Source organism: Chiloscyllium punctatum, unplaced genomic scaffold, assembly GCF_047496795.1.
Source record: "Chiloscyllium punctatum isolate Juve2018m unplaced genomic scaffold, sChiPun1.3 scaffold_327, whole genome shotgun sequence".
Taxonomy (NCBI): Eukaryota; Metazoa; Chordata; class Chondrichthyes; order Orectolobiformes; family Hemiscylliidae; genus Chiloscyllium; species Chiloscyllium punctatum.
In genome coordinates this window covers 168350-187388 of record NW_027310061.1, presented here as the reverse complement: position 1 = coordinate 187388, position 19039 = coordinate 168350, and the positions used below count along the sequence as shown (strand labels likewise).

Sequence of the window (19039 nt, the reverse complement as noted above, 5' to 3'; positions counted from 1 at the left end):
CCACCGACCCTCAGTAACAGCAGTGTGTACCATCCCCTCCCTCCCCCCACCGACCCTCAGTAACAGCAGTGTGTACCATCCCCTCCCTCCCCCCCACCGACCCTCAGTAACAGCAGTTTGTACCATCCCCTCCCTCCCCCCACCGACCCTCAGTAACAGCAGTGTGTACCTTCCCCTCCCTCCCTCCCACCGACCCTCAGTAACAGCAGTGTGTACCATCCCCTTCCTCCCCCCACCGACCCTCAGTAACTGCAGTGTGTACCATCCCCTCCCTCCCCCCCCCCCACCGACCCTCAGTAACAGCAGTGTGTACCATCCCCTCCCTACCCCCACCGACACTCAGTAACAGCAGTGTGTACCATCCCCTCCCTCCCCCACCGACCCTCAGTAACTGCAGTGTGTTCATTCCCCTCCATCCCCCACCGACCCTCAGTAACAGCAGTGTGTACCATCCCCTCCCTCTCCCCACCGACGCTCAGTAACAGCAGTGTGTACCATCCCCTCCCTCTCCCCACCGACCCTCAGTAACAGCAGTGTGTACCATCCACTCCCTCCCCCCACCGATGCTCAGTAACAGCAGTGTGTACCATCCCCTCCCTCCCCCCACCGATGCTCAGTAACAGCAGTGTGTACCATCCCCTCCCTCTCCCCACCGACCCTCAGTAACAGCATTGTGTACCATCCCCTCCCTCCCCCCACCGACCCTCAGTAACAGCAGTGTGTACCATCCCCTCCCTCCCCCCCACCGACCCTCAGTTACAGCAGTGTGTACCATCCCCTCCCTCCCCCACCGACGCTCAGTAACAGCAGTGTGTACCTTCCCCTCCCTCCCCCCCACCGACCCTCAGTTACAGCAGTGTGTACCATCCCCTCCCTCCCCCACCGACGCTCAGTAACAGCAGTTTGTACCATCCCCTCCCTCCCCCCCACCGACCCTCAGTAACAGCAGTGTGTACCATCCCCTCCCTCCCCCCACCGACCCTCAGTAACAGCAGTGTGTACCATCCCCTCCCTCCCCCCCACCGACCCTCAGTAACAGCAGTTTGTACCATCCCCTCCCTCCCCCCACCGACCCTCAGTAACAGCAGTGTGTACCTTCCCCTCCCTCCCTCCCACCGACCCTCAGTAACAGCAGTGTGTACCATCCCCTTCCTCCCCCCACCGACCCTCAGTAACTGCAGTGTGTACCATCCCCTCCCTCCCCCCCCCCCACCGACCCTCAGTAACAGCAGTGTGTACCATCCCCTCCCTCCCCCCACCGATGCTCAGTAACAGCAGTGTGTACCATCCCCTCCCTCTCCCCACCGACCCTCAGTAACAGCATTGTGTACCATCCCCTCCCTCCCCCCACCGACCCTCAGTAACAGCAGTGTGTACCATCCCCTCCCTCCCCCCCACCGACCCTCAGTTACAGCAGTGTGTACCATCCCCTCCCTCCCCCACCGACCCTCAGTAACAGCAGTGTGTACCAGCTACAAGATGCACTGCAGAAACTCACCAAAGATCCTCAGGCCGCACCTTCCAAACCCACGGCCACTTCCACCTAGAAGGACAAGGGGCAGCAGATACATGGGAACACCACCCCCCTGAAAGATTCCCCCCGAGCCCCTCACCATCCCGACTTGGAAATATATTGGCCGTTCCTTCCTGGGTCAGAATTCTGGAAAACCCTCCCAAAGTGACATAGTGGGTCTATCCCAGAGCACATGGACTGCAGCAGGTCACCCCCACCTTCTCAAGGGGCAAGTAGAGACAAGGAATAAATGCCAGGCCCAGCCAGTGAAACCTATATCCCACAAATGTATGAAAAACCTTACCCAATGTCGGCAGAATGAAAGAGGGCCTCAGGAATTGCTCATTCGCTAATTCCCTCAAGTTGATGACTGGGAGGTTTTCACGGTTTACTGCTGTGGTCTCCTTAACTGAGGAAGGATTTCCTCACCCTACACAGTTGGCAGTTCTCCTGCTTGATTCCTGGAACGTGGGGCTGAGGAGTGATACAGTCCATCAGGCTGATCTTCTCTGGGGTTGCCAGGAATGAGAGGCTATCCCACTGCGTTCCAGTGAGCTCTGACATAACCAATGGGCAAAATCACTACAATGACCAGGAAATATACTAATGGGACTAAAAGCTGATAGGTCCTCTGATCCTGATGGGATATATCCCAGGATATTCAAGGAATTAGTTACAGAGAGGTACTTATGGTAATGTCCCAGCAATCCATCGATTCAGGAAAAGTCCCAGTGGATTGGGAAACTGCTAATGCAACACCTTTGTTGAAAAAAGAGGAGAGAAAAAATAGGTTCCCACTGGTGTGTTAGCTTAACATTTGTTTCTGGGAAAATGTTAGAGAGGATTCAAAAGGATGTAATAGTAGGCTGTTTAGAAATACACAGTGTGATTAGGCAGAGACAGTATGGCTTCATGAAGGGGAAGTCATGACTCAGAAATTTACTAGAATTCTTTGAGGAGTTTACAAGCAGGATTGATAAAGGGGCTTGGAGTGAATGTAATATATTGAGTTTGCAGAAAGTATTTGCCAAGGTTCCACACATGAGGCTGTTTAATAAGACCAGAGCCCATGGTGACGGAGGTAGTTTATGAGCACGGATAGAGGTCTCCCTAACGAAGAGAAGACAGGGAGTTGGGATAAGAGGGACATTTTCAGAATGGCAGCCTGTAACAAGGAGAGGATCACAGGGATCAGTGCTGGGACCACAATTATTTACAAAATCTACTTGTGACTTGGTTAGGAAAAGTGAATGTCCTGAAGCTAAGCAGACAAAAATACATGGGAATGCAAGTGTCATCGAGCCACAGAGATGTACAGCAGGAAACAGACCCTTTGGTTCAATTATTCCATGCCGACCCAGATATCCTAAATTAATCTAGTTCCATTTGCAGTAGTTGGCCCATATCCCTCTAAATCCTTCTTCTTCATATACTCATCCAGATGCCTTTGAAATGTTGTAACTGTACCAGCCTCCACCCTTAGGTCCATTTTATATCTTTTCCCTCTCACCTTAAACCTATGCCCTCTAGTTTTGGATTACCCTGCCCTAGGGAAAAAGACTTTAGCCATTCACCTTTTCCATGCCCCTCATGATATTATAAACCTCCCTCAGCCTCTGACGCTCCCGGGAAAACAGCCCCAGCTGATTCAGCCTCTCCCTCTAACTCAGACCCGCCAACTCAGCAACATCCATGTAAATCTTTCCTGAACCCTTTCAAGTTTCAGAAAATCTTTCCTATAGCAGGGAGACCAGAATTCAACACTGTATTCCGCAAGTGGCCTCACCAATATCCTGTACAGCTGCAACATGACCTTCCACCTCTGACACTCAATGCACTGACCAATAAAGGAAAGCACATCAAACGCCTTTTTCACTATCCTGTCTACTTGAATGAAGCTACGAAGGGGAATCTTATCAAATGCCTTGCTGAAGTCCATGTACACCAGATCCACTACTCAACCTTCATTAACCTGTCTTGTCACCTCCTCAATAAGATTTGTGAGGCATGACCTGTCCCTCACAAAGCCATGCTGACTGCCTTTAATCACGCTATGCTTTTCCAAATAGTCACAAATCCTATCCCTCAGAATTCTTTCCCAAACCTTGGTGACCACAAATGTAAGAGTGACTGGTCTGTAATTGCCAGGGATGTCCCTATTACCCTTCTTGAAAAGAGGAACAACATTCACCTCCTTCCAACCCTCCGGTACAACTCCCATGGAGAGTGAGGAAGCAAAGATGTTCGCTAGCGGTTTAGCAACCTCCTTTCTCGCTTCCTGGAGCAGCTGAGGATAAATCTGGGGTGTCCCTGGGGACTTATCAATCTTCATGTTTGCCAACATTTTCAGCACACCAACTTCATCAATCTTGAACTGGTGAAGCCTGTATCCCAGCTCCTCAAAATTCTTATTCACAACAAGATCCCTTTCCTTTGTGAAAACTGAAGCAAAAAAGACTCGTTCAGAGTTTCCCCTATCTGCTCAGACTGCACACACAAGTTTCCTCCACTATCCCTGATCAGCCCTACCTTCTCCCTGATCATTCTCCTATTCCTCACGTATGAGTAAAATGCCTTTGAATTCTCCCTAATCCTTCCTGCCAAGCCTTTCTCGTGCCCCCTCCTGGCTCTTCTTAGTCCATTTCTGAGCTCCTTTCTAGCAAGCCTGTAATCCTCTAAAGCTGTGCTGGATCCTTGCTTCCTCCATCTTACAGAAGCTGCCTTCTTCCTTTTGACGAGAAGCTCCTCTGTTCTCGTCATCCAAGGTTTCTTAATCTTCCCCCTTTCTGTGGAATAATTGCTCCCAGTCTGTACTTTCCAAATTCTGTCTTATTGTGTCATAATTTCCTTTTCCCTAATTAAATATCTTCCCTTGGTAACTGCTCATTTCCCTCTCCAAGGCAATGGTAAATGTGAGGCAGTTGTGGTCACTGTCACCAAAGTGTCCTCCCACCGCGAGATCTGACACGTGTCCTGGCTCATTGCCGAGCACCAAATCCAAAATGGCCTCTCCCCTCGTCGGTCTGTCTACGTACTGAGTAAGGAAACTCTCCTGGACACACCTGATAAAAACAGCTCCATCCAAACCATCTGCACATTATTGCCCAGTTCCTTGGTCCTCATAGTATGGATAGATCATCAGGCATTAGAGATGAAGATGCAGTCGAGAATGAGAAATTCTGGAACTGAGCAGACGGGCTGAATGGCATATTCCATGATGTGATTTCTGAGGAATGCTAGTGTTCTCTGTCTGAACTAATGTCAGTGCTCAGAGGCAGCATTTATGAGGGGATTTGGAATAATGTTCCAAAATGCTCCACAGCCTTATTCCTCTCCCTGACCTGAATCGAGCTGTAATTCCTCTTGTAGATGGTCCTGGAGATGTTACCATTGTTCGCAGTGAGCCACAGGGAGAGGTGAAGGAGGGAGACCGGGTTACCCTGACCTGTAACTCCAGGAGTAATCCAGGAGCTCGCTACACCTGGTATAAGGACAATGTGAACACAGCCGTTAACAAGGGGACAGGGAACATCCTGACCATACGCTCCATCACCCCAACGGAATCTGGAGATTATTACTGCAAAGCGGAAAACGTTATTGGAGAACAAACTTCAAAGAGCTTCAGGATCGAGGTGCTCTGTGAGTGACATTCCTAGGTTGACCTTTTCCCAATGTAAACTCCCCGGTCTCTGTCACTACTCACTGCATGAGAGCTATTTATCCAAAACTTCACTGTCCCCCGGTCTCTGAACTCACAGTGAGTCCCTTTCCCCAATCACCCTCCTCTCACTCCCTCTCCTGCATCGTTCCCCAGTCCAGCAACACATCGATTATAAAATTCCCATTCTTGGCTTTCAACATCCTCCATCACCCCCTTCCTCTCTCTGTAACCCCCTACAGCCCCTACACCCCCTCCCTATCTCTGTAACCCCCTCCAGCCCCTACACCCGCTCCCTATCTCTGTAACCCCCTCCTGTCCCGACACTCCTCCCTATATCCATAACATTCTCTAGTACCTACCCCCTCCATATTTCTCTCCATCCCTCTGGTCCCAAAATCTCTCCCTATCCTTGTATCATTCTCCAGCCTCGACACCCCTCTCTGTCTCTGTAACCTCCACTGGTCCTTACACTCCTCCCTACTCTGGACCTCCACCAGTCCCTACATCCCTCTCTGTCTCCGTAATGATCCCCATTCCCTACACCCCCTCTTATCCTTGTAACCCCTTCCAGTTTCAGCCTCTTGAGTATTTCCCGATTCACCCTCCCATTCGCAGCCCTGAACTTTGGCAATCTGTCCCTAATCTGTTTTACCTCTCACCCTTTCTCTTCCTTAAAAGCTGAGCCCTTTAATTGAAGAATTGTCAAGTTATCTGCCCTGTAGGATCTCTGACCGATATTCCTGTTATGTCACCCCTTGCAATGTCTCCCTTAGTGAGGGATGCTCAAGTAATGCTATATCTCACTGAGAGTTTTGTTCCTTTCTGTCAGATGCCCCTCGGAACATGCAGGTGTCAGTCTCTCCATCGGACAGTACGATACACGAAGGTGACAACATCACTCTGAGCTGCACCAGCGACAGCAACCCCCCAACCAGCTGGTACAAGTGGGAACTGAGACAGGGAGAGGAGACTGAGCCTCTGGAATCATCTGAGAGAGACCTGACCTTGTACAGAATCACTCACAAACAGGAGGGTGTGTACTCCTGTGAGGCGGGGAACACAGTCGGTGCCAACAGATCGGACGGTCGCAGGATAACGTTTGGGAGTAAGTAAGCAGCCCTGATATTGATGTCTGACTCCCTGCCCTCACACTAAGTGTTCAGCACAGCCCTCAGTGTTAACATTGCTCTACTCCCAGGACAGCATGGGCCCCGTGGATATGACCCAATGTCAGCAAAATGATGGAAGTCTTAAGATGTGCTTCATTTTATGGCCATTTGTCAGTCACCTCAAATGACAGTTGGGAGGTATTGACAGTTTACAGCTTGAGTCACTTCAGCTGAGGAAGGATTTCCTTACCTTAAAGTCAGCACATTGAGGGTTTACCAAATTGAATCCTGGAATGTGGGGCAGAGAAGAGATACAATCAATCATAGAATGTCTGTAGGGTGTAAAGAGTCCATTCAGCCCATCAGGTCCACATTGACTCCCTGATGAGCATCCCAGATACAGCCTAGCTTCATATCCCCACATTTCCATTGGCTAACTCACCTAGCTTGCACATCCCTAGACACTATAGGACAATTTTGCATGGCCAATCCACACTAACCTGCACATCACTGGACAGTATGAAATAAGAGGTGGTCCCACTGTATTCCAGTAAATTCTAAAATAACCAAGGGGAGGAAATAAATACAGTAACTCTCACAAGAGGAAATGAACCAGGGAAACTAGTGGGAGAAAAGGCCAACAAGTCCCCTGGACCTGATGGGATGCAGCCTCAGATAATAAAGGAAGTAACTAATGTTAGAACTCTCATTATTTTTGTTTGTATTGTTTTACCAGTTTTGGTTGGAGTTGTGAATTGGGAAGTATGAACTGAAAATGAACTGTGGAATTTGGGACAGCTTGTGGTAAAAGGAATATCGCAGATCAACAAGCATCTGTTTGTTTGTGAGGGCAGGCCTGGAGGCTAATTGCAGGCAGATTCTTGGTTAAAGGAATTCCAACAGACAAAGTGAAGGGTATTGTGTTTAAACAGATAGCAGAAGGTGGCTATTAACAAGGTCTGTATCTGGGAATTGGTTCCAGCAAGTCTGGAAGAGGCCCTATGTTGAAGCAGACAGCAGTTGTTGAATGGTTATTGAGACCTCAGGAAGAGGCGATCAGACTATCAGGGCAGAACCAGAACTGAAGTAATTTTGTGTATTTGCTGTGTAGATGAGCTTGGCTTCTAACAAAGGCAGCATGAAGATTTGAAAGCTCTGTGCCAAATCTGTCACGTAGGCATTTAGAATTCCAAAGAGTAGGAAGTTGCATTAGAAGTATTGCTGCTTTTGCCTGGGTGAACTGAGAAGGTGACCCTAATCAGTGTTTTGAAAAAGCAGCCCCATTCCGACCTGTGAAACAATGCAACATGAAAATGGTTTAGCAATCTGGCCAATTATGATATTTCTTTTATGTTAGTTTGTTTGTCTATCTGTCTGTCTTTTGTGTGAATGGGGTCTGAAACCAAATGTTTCGGGTTTGAAACGTAAACATTAGTCAGATTACAGAGAGATCATTTTCTCTTTGCTGAACTTATTGTGTATTTAATAAATAGTGAAGTGTTTTGTTTCAGGTACAAACTGGTTTCTGAAATTACATTATTTGCAAAGTCTGGGATTGCTTATTCAAACGTCTGGTTAGGAACCACTGAGGTGCTTATTGAGGCCTTCAACAATGTTACTGTGTTGCAAATACAGTAGTTCAATGGCTGGTTTAATTTGGTTATTTCACTTTGTGCCATAAAACTGTCATGATACACTGGCACTAGAGCAAAAAGTGTACAAAGTTCCAATATCTGGCATGATCCTAGGAACAAAGATATCTAGGCACAAAATCTTAGGTATGAATTAGAAAAATGAAAAGTAAGATCAAAATTCAGCATTACAGACCTTCTAAAGCTCGGTGCAGAGGCAGCTTATGAGGAGATGCTGCACTTGCTCTGAATATACTTATAAAAAGCCTTGGGATTTTCCTTGATCCTTTCAGCCAAAGATATTTTATGACTTCCTTTTTAATCTATTCCCTAACTCTCTCAATTCGTATTACAGAACCACATTTCATTTTTTTTATATATAAACATGTACCACGACAGCTGGTTATTCACCCTCCCCCTTCAGAATGCCTGGCAGCTACTCTGGAGCTCTGACCAGGACGATGATATCCCGTTCGAGAGTCCCATTTGTGGACATAGAGAGTTATAGAGTCATATAAGGTCACCCCTCAGCCTCTGACACTTCAGGGAAAACAGCCCCAGCCTGTTTAGCCTCTTCCTAGAGCTCAAGTCTCCAATCCTGCCAACATCCTTGTAAACCTTTTCTGAACCCTTTTGAGTTTCACAACATCTTTCCAATCGGAAGGAGACCAGAATTGCACCCAATATTCCAACAGCGGCCTAACCAATGTCCTGTACAGCCGCAACGTGACATGCCAACTCCTGTACTCAATACTCTGACCAATAAAAGAAAGCAGACCAAATGCTTTCTTCACGATCCTATCTACCTGCGACTTCACTTTCAAGGAGTTATGAACCTGCACTCCAAGGTCTCTTTGTTCAGCAACACTCCCTCGGCCCTTACCATTAAGTGTAAAAGTCCTGCCAAGATTTGCTTTCCCAAAATGCAGCACCTCACATTTATCTGAATTAAACTCCATCTGCCACTTCTCAGCCCATTGGCCCATCTGGTCCAGATCCTGTTGTAATCTGAGGTAACCCTCTTTGCTGTCCAACACACCTCCAATTTTGGTGTCGTCTGCAAACAGACTAACTGTACCTCTTATGCTCGCATCCAAATCATTTATGTAAATGACAAAAAGTTGAGGACAAAAAGCACCGATCCTTGTGGCACTCCACTGGTCACAGGCCTCCAGTCTGAAAAACAACCCTCCACCCCCATGTCTTCTACATTTGAGCCAGTTCTGTATCCAAATGGCTAGTTTTCCCTTTATTCCACGAGATCTAAACTTGCTAACCAGTCTCCCATGGGGAACCTTGTCAAATGCCTTACTGAAGTCCATGTAGATCACATTTATGTTCTGTCCTCATCAATCTTCTTTGTTACTTCTTCAAAAAACTCAATCAAGTTTGTGAGACATGATTTCCCACGCACAAGTCCATGCTGACTCTCCCTAATCAGTCCTTGCCTTTCCAAATACACGTACATCCTGTCCCTCAGGATTCCCTCCAACAACTTGCCCACCACTGACGTCAAGCTCACCAGTTTATAGTTCCCTGGCTTGTCTTTACCGCCCTTCTTAAACAGTAGCACCACGTTAGCCAACTTCCAGTCTTCCAGCACCTCACCTGTGACTATCAATGATACAAATATCTCAGCTAGAGGCCCAGCAATCACTTCTCCAGCTTCCCACAGAGTTCTGGGGTACACCTGATCAGGTCCTGTGGATTTATCCACTTTTATGCATTTCAAGACATCCAACACTTCCTTTTCTGTAATCTGGACATTTTACAAGATGTCACCATCTGTTTCCCGACAGTCTATGTCTTCCATATCCTTTTCCACAGTAAATACTGATGCAAAATACTCATTTAGTATCCCCCCATTTTCTGCACCACAGAACTGCCTGTCAGTTCCTCTTACAAACGAGTTCCTCTGTCACTGAAGACCAGCCAGCCTTTTACTTCCTGCACTATGCTGCAGAGCCAGTTGCGACACTGCAAACTTTCCCCTGATAGGCCACCCCCGACAACCGTATCCAGCCCGCGGTATCTGTTTGTGAGGGAATAGCACAGGGGACGTGTGCATGACCTGAGTACAGTCTTCCTGGTGGTTGCCCCAGACCTTTCTGCCTGTGTAGCTCTTACATATGGTGTAACAGCTCAGTATATGTGCTATCCACAATGTCTTCAGCATCATGGATGCTCCATCATGACTCCATCTGCAGCTGCATCTGCTCCTTGTGCCAAATCAGGAGCTGCAGCTGAATATACTTCTTGAATACATGGTCACCAAGGAGACTGGAAGTGTCTTTGATTTCACACATTCTAGTAGGAGGAGCATTCCGCAGTGCCGAGTTCTCCTTAGCAAGTACAAACAATAAACTAGGAAGAAACTACCCAACCTTACCCATTACTCAACAAATCAGATTTCTTGTGCTTTCTCTATTCCTAAAGAATGACAAGGCACAAGGATAAGGACTTTACATTCTGTCTCCCGACAGGTTTTACTCTGAGCCTCGAAAAGTGGTTCCTAGACAACCAATCCTCTTTCCCTGAGCTAATTGTTAAATTGTGAGGTCACCTCAGGAGACTTGCCTCTGGACAGAGTGAAGACTCCAACCTTTCTGCTCCTCTCCGACTGCTGCTCTGACAAAGCATTGGGCTGGAGGAGGTAACAGAGATAGAGGTGTAAGGGCTGGCAGACCTTACAGAGATAGTGACAATTGTAGGGACTGGAGGAGGTTACACAAAACAGGGAGGTATGTGCAGTGGGAGGACGTTACAGAGACAGCGAGGGGGTGTCGGGGCTGGAGTGGGTTCCAGAGATAGGGAGGGGATGTAGGGACTGGAGGGGATTACAGAGATAGGGAGGGAGTTTAGGGGCTGGAGGAGGCTACAGAGATGGGGGGAAGGGTGTGTTAGGACTGGAGGTGATTACAGTTATAGGTAGGGCGTGTAGGAGTGGGAGGGGGTTACAGAGATAGGGAGGGGGTGTAGGGGCTGGAGGGGATTACAGATATAGGTAGAGGGTGTAGGGGTGGGAGGGGGTTGCAGATATAGGTAGAGGGTTTAGGGGCGGGAGGGGGTTACAGAGATATGGAGCGGGCATAGGGGCTGGAGGGGTTTACAGAGATAGGGAGGGGTGTGTAGGGGCTGGAGGGGATTACAGATATAGGTAGAGAGTGTAGGGGCGGGAGGGGTTTACAGAGATATGGAGGGGGTGTAGATGCTGCAGTTGGTTATAGAGATAGGGAGGGGGTGTAGGCTCTGGAGGAGGTTACAGAGATAGGGAGGGGGTGTAAGGACTGGAGGAGGTTACAGGAATAAGAAGGGGGTGTAGGGTCTGGAGGAGGTTACATGAATAAGAAGGGGGTGTATGTGCTAGAGGAGGTTACAGAAATAAGAAGGGGGTGTAGGGTCTAGAGGAGGTTACAGAAATAAGAAGGGGGTGTAGGGTCTGGAGGAGGTTACAGAAATAAGAAGCGGGGGTAGGGTCTGGAGGAGGTTACAGAAATAAGAAGGGGTTGTAGGGTCTGGAGGAGGTTACAGAGATAGGGAGGGTGTGTAGTGGGTGAAGGGGTTTACACATATAGGGTAGTGTGTAGCATTTGGAGCATGTTACAGACATAGGGAGGGATGTATGGAAGGAGAGGTGACAGAGATAGGGAGGGAGTTGGAGGGGCTAGAGGAGGCTACAGAGATAAGGAGGTTGTGTAGCAGCAGGAGGAGGTTACAGAGGAAATGACGAGTGAATGGGCTGTGGCATATCACAGAGGTGATGTTGGGTGAGGGGCTGGTTGAGTTTAGAGATTGTGGCAGTTGTTGAATGGGTTGAGGTAACAAAGATAGGGAGGGTTCTCACACGCTCACTTGTCGTAGTTCCCTCCAGTCTCTGGGTAATGTCTGGAGCTGTTTATTTAATGGAATCTGAAATTTTGTGCAGTGGTCTGTTGAGATCATGGCTGATTTACACGAGACCAAGATAGATTTCACACTCTGTGAACAGCGTTTCCAGATTTCTCTCCAACAATTCACAACAACACAACCCTGTGTGCAAAAACGAGAGAAACATTTGACAGGGAATTAAACAGGACAAACCTGCGCTGTCTCCAATATCCCACACTTTGATTTGATTCATTCACTAGATTCATTCCTGTAAGTCAGACCTGATAATGTCAGCACTGCCCTTCCCTGACAGACATCAGTGAACCAGATGGGTTTTGCTGACGATCTTCAATGATTTTATGGTTATCATTGGACTGTGAATTCCAGATTTTTAAATGAATTCACATTCCACGATCAGCTATAATGGATCCAATCTGCAATCTCCAGACAGCACCGCGCTCTCTGGATGATTCCTGTCGAGATATTAACACTAGACAATCGTCTCCCCACTAAAGTGGAAGGTCAGAATGGCACTTGCAGCAAGTTCACAGTGAAAAGATCTTGGATACTTTGGTGTCTCTGAGAAACCATTAGTTGCTCAGAAAGACATATTTTATATTTCATCCCAGTTTTTCTGGTTTGGAAGGCAGTTCAGAGACAGTCAAATTGCTGTGGGTCTGGAATCACATGTAGGGTAGGCCGGGTAAAGTTTCAGTAGATTCTCATAAGGGAAGGCCATAAGTGAACGAGCTGGTTTTTTACAACAATCAGCAATAGTTACACGATCTCAATTCGGCAAACGTTTTAATTACAGATTTTTAATTACATTTAAATTTCACCATCTGTAACAATGTAATGTGAACCAATGTTCCCAGAACCATTAGCTTTGGATTCTGAATTGCTCACCCAGTGACATTCTCACTGCATCACTGCCACATTTGTAATGAAGTGGAGCTTGAGAGAGATTGAACACGGACAGGAAGTGATTAATTCTTTCTCTGTGTTTTCTAGATAGCAGAGGAGAGAGTCTGCATGTGATCCTGATCCTGGGAATACGAGCTGGGATATTCATTGTAGCTGTTGTTCTGACTGTTGCTGGTGTTTGTGTCTGTGAGGGGCAAACAGTTAAAGGAAGCTGAAAGGCTGTTTCAAGCTTTATCAGTGCAACCGAATCCAATGGGATGTTGGGTTAGGTTGTACTGAGTCCAGTTAAGGGCACTGGTACGGATCGTCTGAGATCAATAGAGATCTCAGGTAGCCATTCGGTCCATTGAGCTATGCCAGCTGTCTCTGTACAGTAATCCAGTCAGTGCCATTTCCCGACTCACTCCTCATTGTTCTGAGAGTTTATTTCCCACAAATATTCATCCAAATTCTGTTTGAAATCAGTGAGCATCTTCCTTTCCATCCCACCTTGTAGACAGTGAGATCCAGATTATTATCACTCACAGTGTATTAGCAGTCCTTCTTCACAATCCCTGCTCTGTCTATCCCACCCTGAATCTTCAATATGTCTCCCCTTGTCCTTGTATCATCAGCAAATGGAATAGCTTTCCTTTGTCTCCCTGATCTAAACCTGGCCCCATCTCATCCTCATCAGTCAGATTCATCCCCAGTCACCGTCGCTCTGAGAGGAACAGCCCCAGCTTCCCCAAATGAACCCTGTCACTGAAATCCCTGCTCATTGGAGCTGTTCAGAGAAATCTCTTCCATGTCCTCTCAGACTCTCACATCCTTCCTGAAGTGCACTGACCAGAACTGGACACAATGATGTAAACTAAGCAGAGCTTTATAAACTCAGCGTAACTTCCTTGCCTTTGTCCTTGGCAGCTCAATCTATAAAGCTCTTGTTCTGTACGTCAGGACAAACAGCAATTTACCAGCAGAATTCTTCAGCAAATGGAGTACAATTAAACTTCAGTGTGTGTGCTTCTTAGTGCATGGACAGAAACGGTGGGCGGCACGGTGGCACAGTGGTTGTGGGCGGCACGGTGGGTGGCACGGTGGCACAGTGGTTAGCACTGCTGCCTCACAGCGCCAGAGACCCGGGTTCAATTCCCACCTCAGGCGACTCTCTGTGTGGAGTTTGCACATTCTCCCTGTGTCTGCGTGGGTTTCCTCCGGGTGCTCCGGTTTCCTCCCACAGTCCAAAGATGTGCAGGTCAGGTGAATTGGCCATGCTAAATTGCCCGTAGTGTTAGGTAAGGGGTAGATGTAGGGGTATGGGTGGGTTGCGCTTCGGCGGGGCGGTGTGGTATTGTTGGGCCGAAGGGCCTGTTTCCTCACTGTAAGTAATCTAATCTAATCTAAAAAAAAAACCCCAAACAAAAGCTTCTCCTTTTCCTCATCCTTTCTGCTCCCCCAGTGCTGTTGTGTGACCCTGTCTTACCCAAGATTGAGTGCTGCCAACATGGCCGAATAGCTCTGAACAGAAGTGTGACTCCACTCAGACCTGAACATGCTTTCTGAATGTTGCAACTTGGGCAAAAAGTGAGAAATTGCAACAAGCTTGTTAGTAATGAACAACTTTACCTTTATTAACAAAGTGGAATAAAATAATCAGGTGATCTGTAGATAAATATCAATTCAACTTCATCTTGATTCAAAATTGTTGACTCAAGATTGCCTCACCTGTTCTCATCTTCCCCACATTGTTTGAATTTCTGGGCCAACTTTCCAATGTAAACATGTCACATTGTAGTTACAGCCTCCTGCCTGTGGTGGCGTTGTAATCTGCATCTCAGATGCAGGAGGAAATAATGTCATGGAGAACAGGTAATTCTTCTGTATCACAACAGTTGCATTATTGTGCAACCCTGCATTTTGATAAATCGCACTTTGGAAACAGTGCTTAATGTGTTGGTGATGTAATTGCGTTACAGCCAACACACATTTTAAATGTTTGTGCTTTAGAAACAGTGTCACCAATTCATCAATTATGTTGCAGTGAACTTACATTAACAAAGCACACATTATAGCAGAATGACCTGTCCCTGAAATTTCTGAGACATGGGTTTCAAAGGAATTTTTATACTGAGCTTAAAAATGTTTTAAGATCAAGCTCATCAGTGTGCTCCCATGAGTAATGACATCACTCCCTCTGACAAAGGACACACCCTCAATCCTGACACTCCAATTGGATAGTGGTCTTAAAGGAATAACCCTCTAACAAAGTCTCATACTCCCTCCCTATCACTTTGTGATGAAGTTATGGCTTTAAGAGATGTATTTTGTCCTGTCTTTGTTTTGAAGAAAGGTTTTAAGGCAGAGGTTTGTTGTCCATTGAAAACCTACAAAACAGCTTAGGTATTTTCAAAGATGGAAGAATTGAAGCAGCCTGAATGGGTGTGATCAAACTCCCACAGAACGAGGATTTTAGTTTTAACTTTCAACAGTTATTGCTGAGGTCTCAACAGAGTGTGGAAGCTGTAGGATGTCTCTCCCAGCTCCATTCACTCACTGAATGCCCTCTTGATGTTTTTTCTTCCTGCTGCTGGAATTGCATGTAGACAATCTGTTTTTCTGAACTTCCCTTTTGCTAACGGTGTGTTTATGGGATGTTACGATATTACAACAGTTACTCTTTAGTAGCAAAATAATTTCTTATTCTGTTTAGTTTTCAATAAAGTTATTCTCATTGCCTTTTCCATTTATTGTCTTTTAACTATAGTGTATGAATAAAGTGTGTTTTGCTTCAAATCTGGTCGTTTGACGGATCAAACTGTGTCCGGAACACAAAGCCTTGCATGTACCTTTACAAGAAGAAAAAGTGAGGGTTAGGCTGTGTTCTGGATTTTTTGTGGGGGTTTACTCTGGTCCATAGCAGACTGGGGACTCTTATTTGGATCAAAATCTCTAATTCCACTTTGAGTTCAGGATTATTGTACTCAAAGATAGCGAATGGTAAGTGTTTATGTCTTTTTTCGGGGTGTTCAATTTGATTAATTTAAACAGGATGGACCTTGTTTTAATAATGGCTCTTTCAGTCACGAAGAGTTTCTTAGGGGTGGAGAAAGTTGCTTTGAAAGTTTTACAAAAAGTGAGCAAGGAAAACCATTTGGAATTGGCAAACCAGCTGGAGTTGGGGTTGGCTGTGTCTGTGAGGAAAGGGGAGATATGTGTGGCAATCACGCAGCATTTACAATTGCCAGGAATGCCATCAGAATCTTTGGAAATAGCTAAAATGTAATTGCAAATGAAGCAGTGTGGGTTAGAGGCAAAAGAAAAGGAAAGATAGTACTGACAGAACAAAAATGAAGAGAGAATGAAATGAGACAGCTTGAATTATGATTAAAAACAGCGGAAAAAGAAATAGAGAGGAAATCCCTAGTAGAAGAAAGTGCGTGGGAGAGAGACAGAGAAGATAGACTGAAGGAGAGAGAGAAGAATCGGAGAAAGAGGTAAGACTTGAACTTCAGAGGTTGGAACTGAAAGCCCAAAGTCAAGTTAAAATGTAGGAGGTCGAGGTGAAAGTCGGAAGAATGATGAGGGCGGTGACGGAGAGCAATCCCATCTGAGTTAAAGGCCTGGTGGGATCTGTTTAAATATGTTCAAACATCACCAACGTTCAACAAGATGGATCGAGAAGCCTTTTTCATTCCATTTGAGAAAATAGCGAAATATATGAAATGGCCAGTGACCATGTGGGTATTGTTGATTTAAACAAAGTTGGTATGTGGAGCCAGTGAAGTATTTGCATTGCTAACACAGGAGGTACCTGGTGAGGGTAATGAGGTGAAAAATGCCACCTTCAATGCATATGAACAAAGACCAGAAGCTGACATAAGCGTTTCAGGAGAGGGATCCTGGTCAAACATACATTGAGTTCGAAAGGATCAAACCCCGTAATTTTGATAGAGGGAGAAAAGCATTGAAAATATATCAAACATATGATGCTCTGAGAGGGATGATTATTTTGGAGGAGTTCAAAGAATCACTTCCTGAAGCCCTGAGAACTGACGTGGAAAAGCAGAGATTTAAAACTGTTAGATTAACAGCTGAAATGCCAGGTCATTATGAATTGATTCATAAATCAAAATTTGACTTCCGACATCAATCTCAATCTGTGAAGGATAGTAATTGGGGAAAAAGAGAAATCCTCAAGTGGTAAGGGAAAGGAGATCTCATTGAAGATCGTAAAGGTAGTTTACCAGAGGGTGAAAAGGAACCCCATGATAGGGGAAAGAGGAGTAAAAATGCTCCAGTGTTTTCACTGTAATAAAGTAGGCGCCACATCAAGTCACAATACTGCTGGTATAGGAGAAGCACTTTGGGAAGACAGGTGTGGGAAAACAGGATAAACCAGTGAATATTGTTATTGTGGGAAAGGAAAGTGCAGTGGAAGCTAAAAAAAAAGCTGTGAAAGAACGCACAATCCAGTCAGAGGTTGGTTGAGAAGAGAATGCCAGATCTCTTTATAAAGAATTTACTTGTGAGGGTAAGGTTGACTCATGTATGGCAGCAGGAGCAGGTAAAAAAATTAACATTTTCGGTGATATGGGAGGAAGTCAATTTTTGATCGGGAGAGATGAGGAGATATGTGTTCACAAGGCATATTGCCAGGAAAAGTAATTATACGTGGAATTCATGATGAGAAATGCAGTGTTTCATGGTTTGAAGTGAGGTTGGAAAGTCCAGGAAAAAGTGGCAAAGTGGTGGTAGGAGTAATCGAGAAATTCTCTGTTCCAGGAATGCAATTTATCCTTGGTCATGATACAGCTGGATCACAGGTGAGAGTGATGCCTACAGCAGTTGAAAAGCCGGTGGAATATCAGGCAACTGAGTTATACCGGGAAGGATATCCTGGGATTTTTCCTGACTGTATGGTAAGACAGTCACAAAACAACAGGTGGAATCAGGAGGAGAAATCAAAACATGAAGACAAGGAAGTTGAGGTTCAATTATCAAAGCCTATGTCTGATCCAATGGTTGAGAACAAACAGGAACAGGTGGAAGATGAAGTGGATATCTTTAGTTCAGAGAAAGTAAATGAATTACAACAGGAAGATGAAAAACTAAAGCAGCTGTATCAAAATACACATGTAGAAGGAGAATCTGTGTGTATCCCAGAATGTTAGTACCATAACAATGACTTCTTGATGAGGAAATGGAGACCATCGCATATTCAGGCAGAAGGGAAGTGGAGAGAAGTCCATCAGATTGTATTACCAGTGGGTGAAAGAAAGGAGGTGTTGTGGGTAGCACATGAATTACCAGGAGGAAGTCACATGGGAGTTAGGACATCACAAGCCAAAATACAGAAACATTTTTGTTGGCCTAGACCGCATAAGGATGTAATCAGTTTTGCCAAGCATGTCATGGGTGCCAGGAAAACCTCAAGCAGTAATAAAACCAGCACCCTTGATGCCCATTCCCATGTTTGAGGAACCTTTTATATTGGTTCCATAGGACCCCAACTTTAAACATAGAATGGGCATCAGTGTTTATTCACCATAATGAATGAGTTTACTCGATTTATCAGATGTAATTCCATTAAGCAGTATCACAGTTAAAGGATTGTGGAAGAGTTACTCAAATTCTTTACGAGATATGTACTACCCACTGAGATATAATCAGGGTCACATTTACATCCAAAGCATTCAAGGATGTTATGGATAGAATCATAGAGATGTACAGCACAGAAACAGATTCTTCAGTCCAAATCGTCCATTCTGACCAGATATCCTAACCTAATCTAGTCATATTTGCCAGCACTTGGCCCATATCCCTCTAAACACTTCCTGTTCATATACCCCACCAAATGCCTTTTAAAAGCTACAATTTTACCAGCCTCCATGACTTCCTCCAGCAGCTTGTTCCATACATGCACCACCCTCTGCATGAAAAAGTTGCTCTTTAGGCTCCTTTTATATCTTTCCCCTCTCACCCTAAGCCAATGCCCTCTAGTTCTGGACTCTCCCATTTCAGGGAAAAGACCTTGTCTATTTAACCTAACCATGTCCTTCATGATTTTGTAAAACTCTATAATGTCACCCCTCAGCATCTGACACTCCAAGGAAAACAACCTCAGTCTATTCGGCCTCTCCCTGTAGCTCAAACCCCCAGCCCTGTCAACATCCTTGAAAATCTTTTCTGAACCCTTTCAAGTTTCACAAAATCCTTCTTCCATTCTATATTCCAAAAGTGGCCTGACCAATGTCCTGTACAGCCACAACATGACCTCCCAACTCCCATATTCAGTGTTCTGACCAATAAAGGAGCTTGGGAATAAAACAAATCAAAACCACTCGATACCATC

General features: G+C 45.7%; 1 protein-coding gene across 1 annotated transcript in view; it reads left to right on the top strand.

Moving 5' to 3' along the window:
* Window positions 1-12920, top strand: part of LOC140472442 (B-cell receptor CD22-like) — a 34583-nt gene extending 21663 nt beyond the window's left edge. Inside the window, exons 10-12 of the mRNA XM_072567489.1 lie at window positions 4883-5152; window positions 6004-6279; window positions 12793-12920. Of these exons, the coding sequence (XP_072423590.1) occupies window positions 4883-5152; window positions 6004-6279; window positions 12793-12920 (674 nt within the window). The remainder of the gene's footprint in view (window positions 1-4882; window positions 5153-6003; window positions 6280-12792) is intronic.
* The last annotated feature ends 6119 nt before the right edge of the window (window positions 12921-19039 follow it).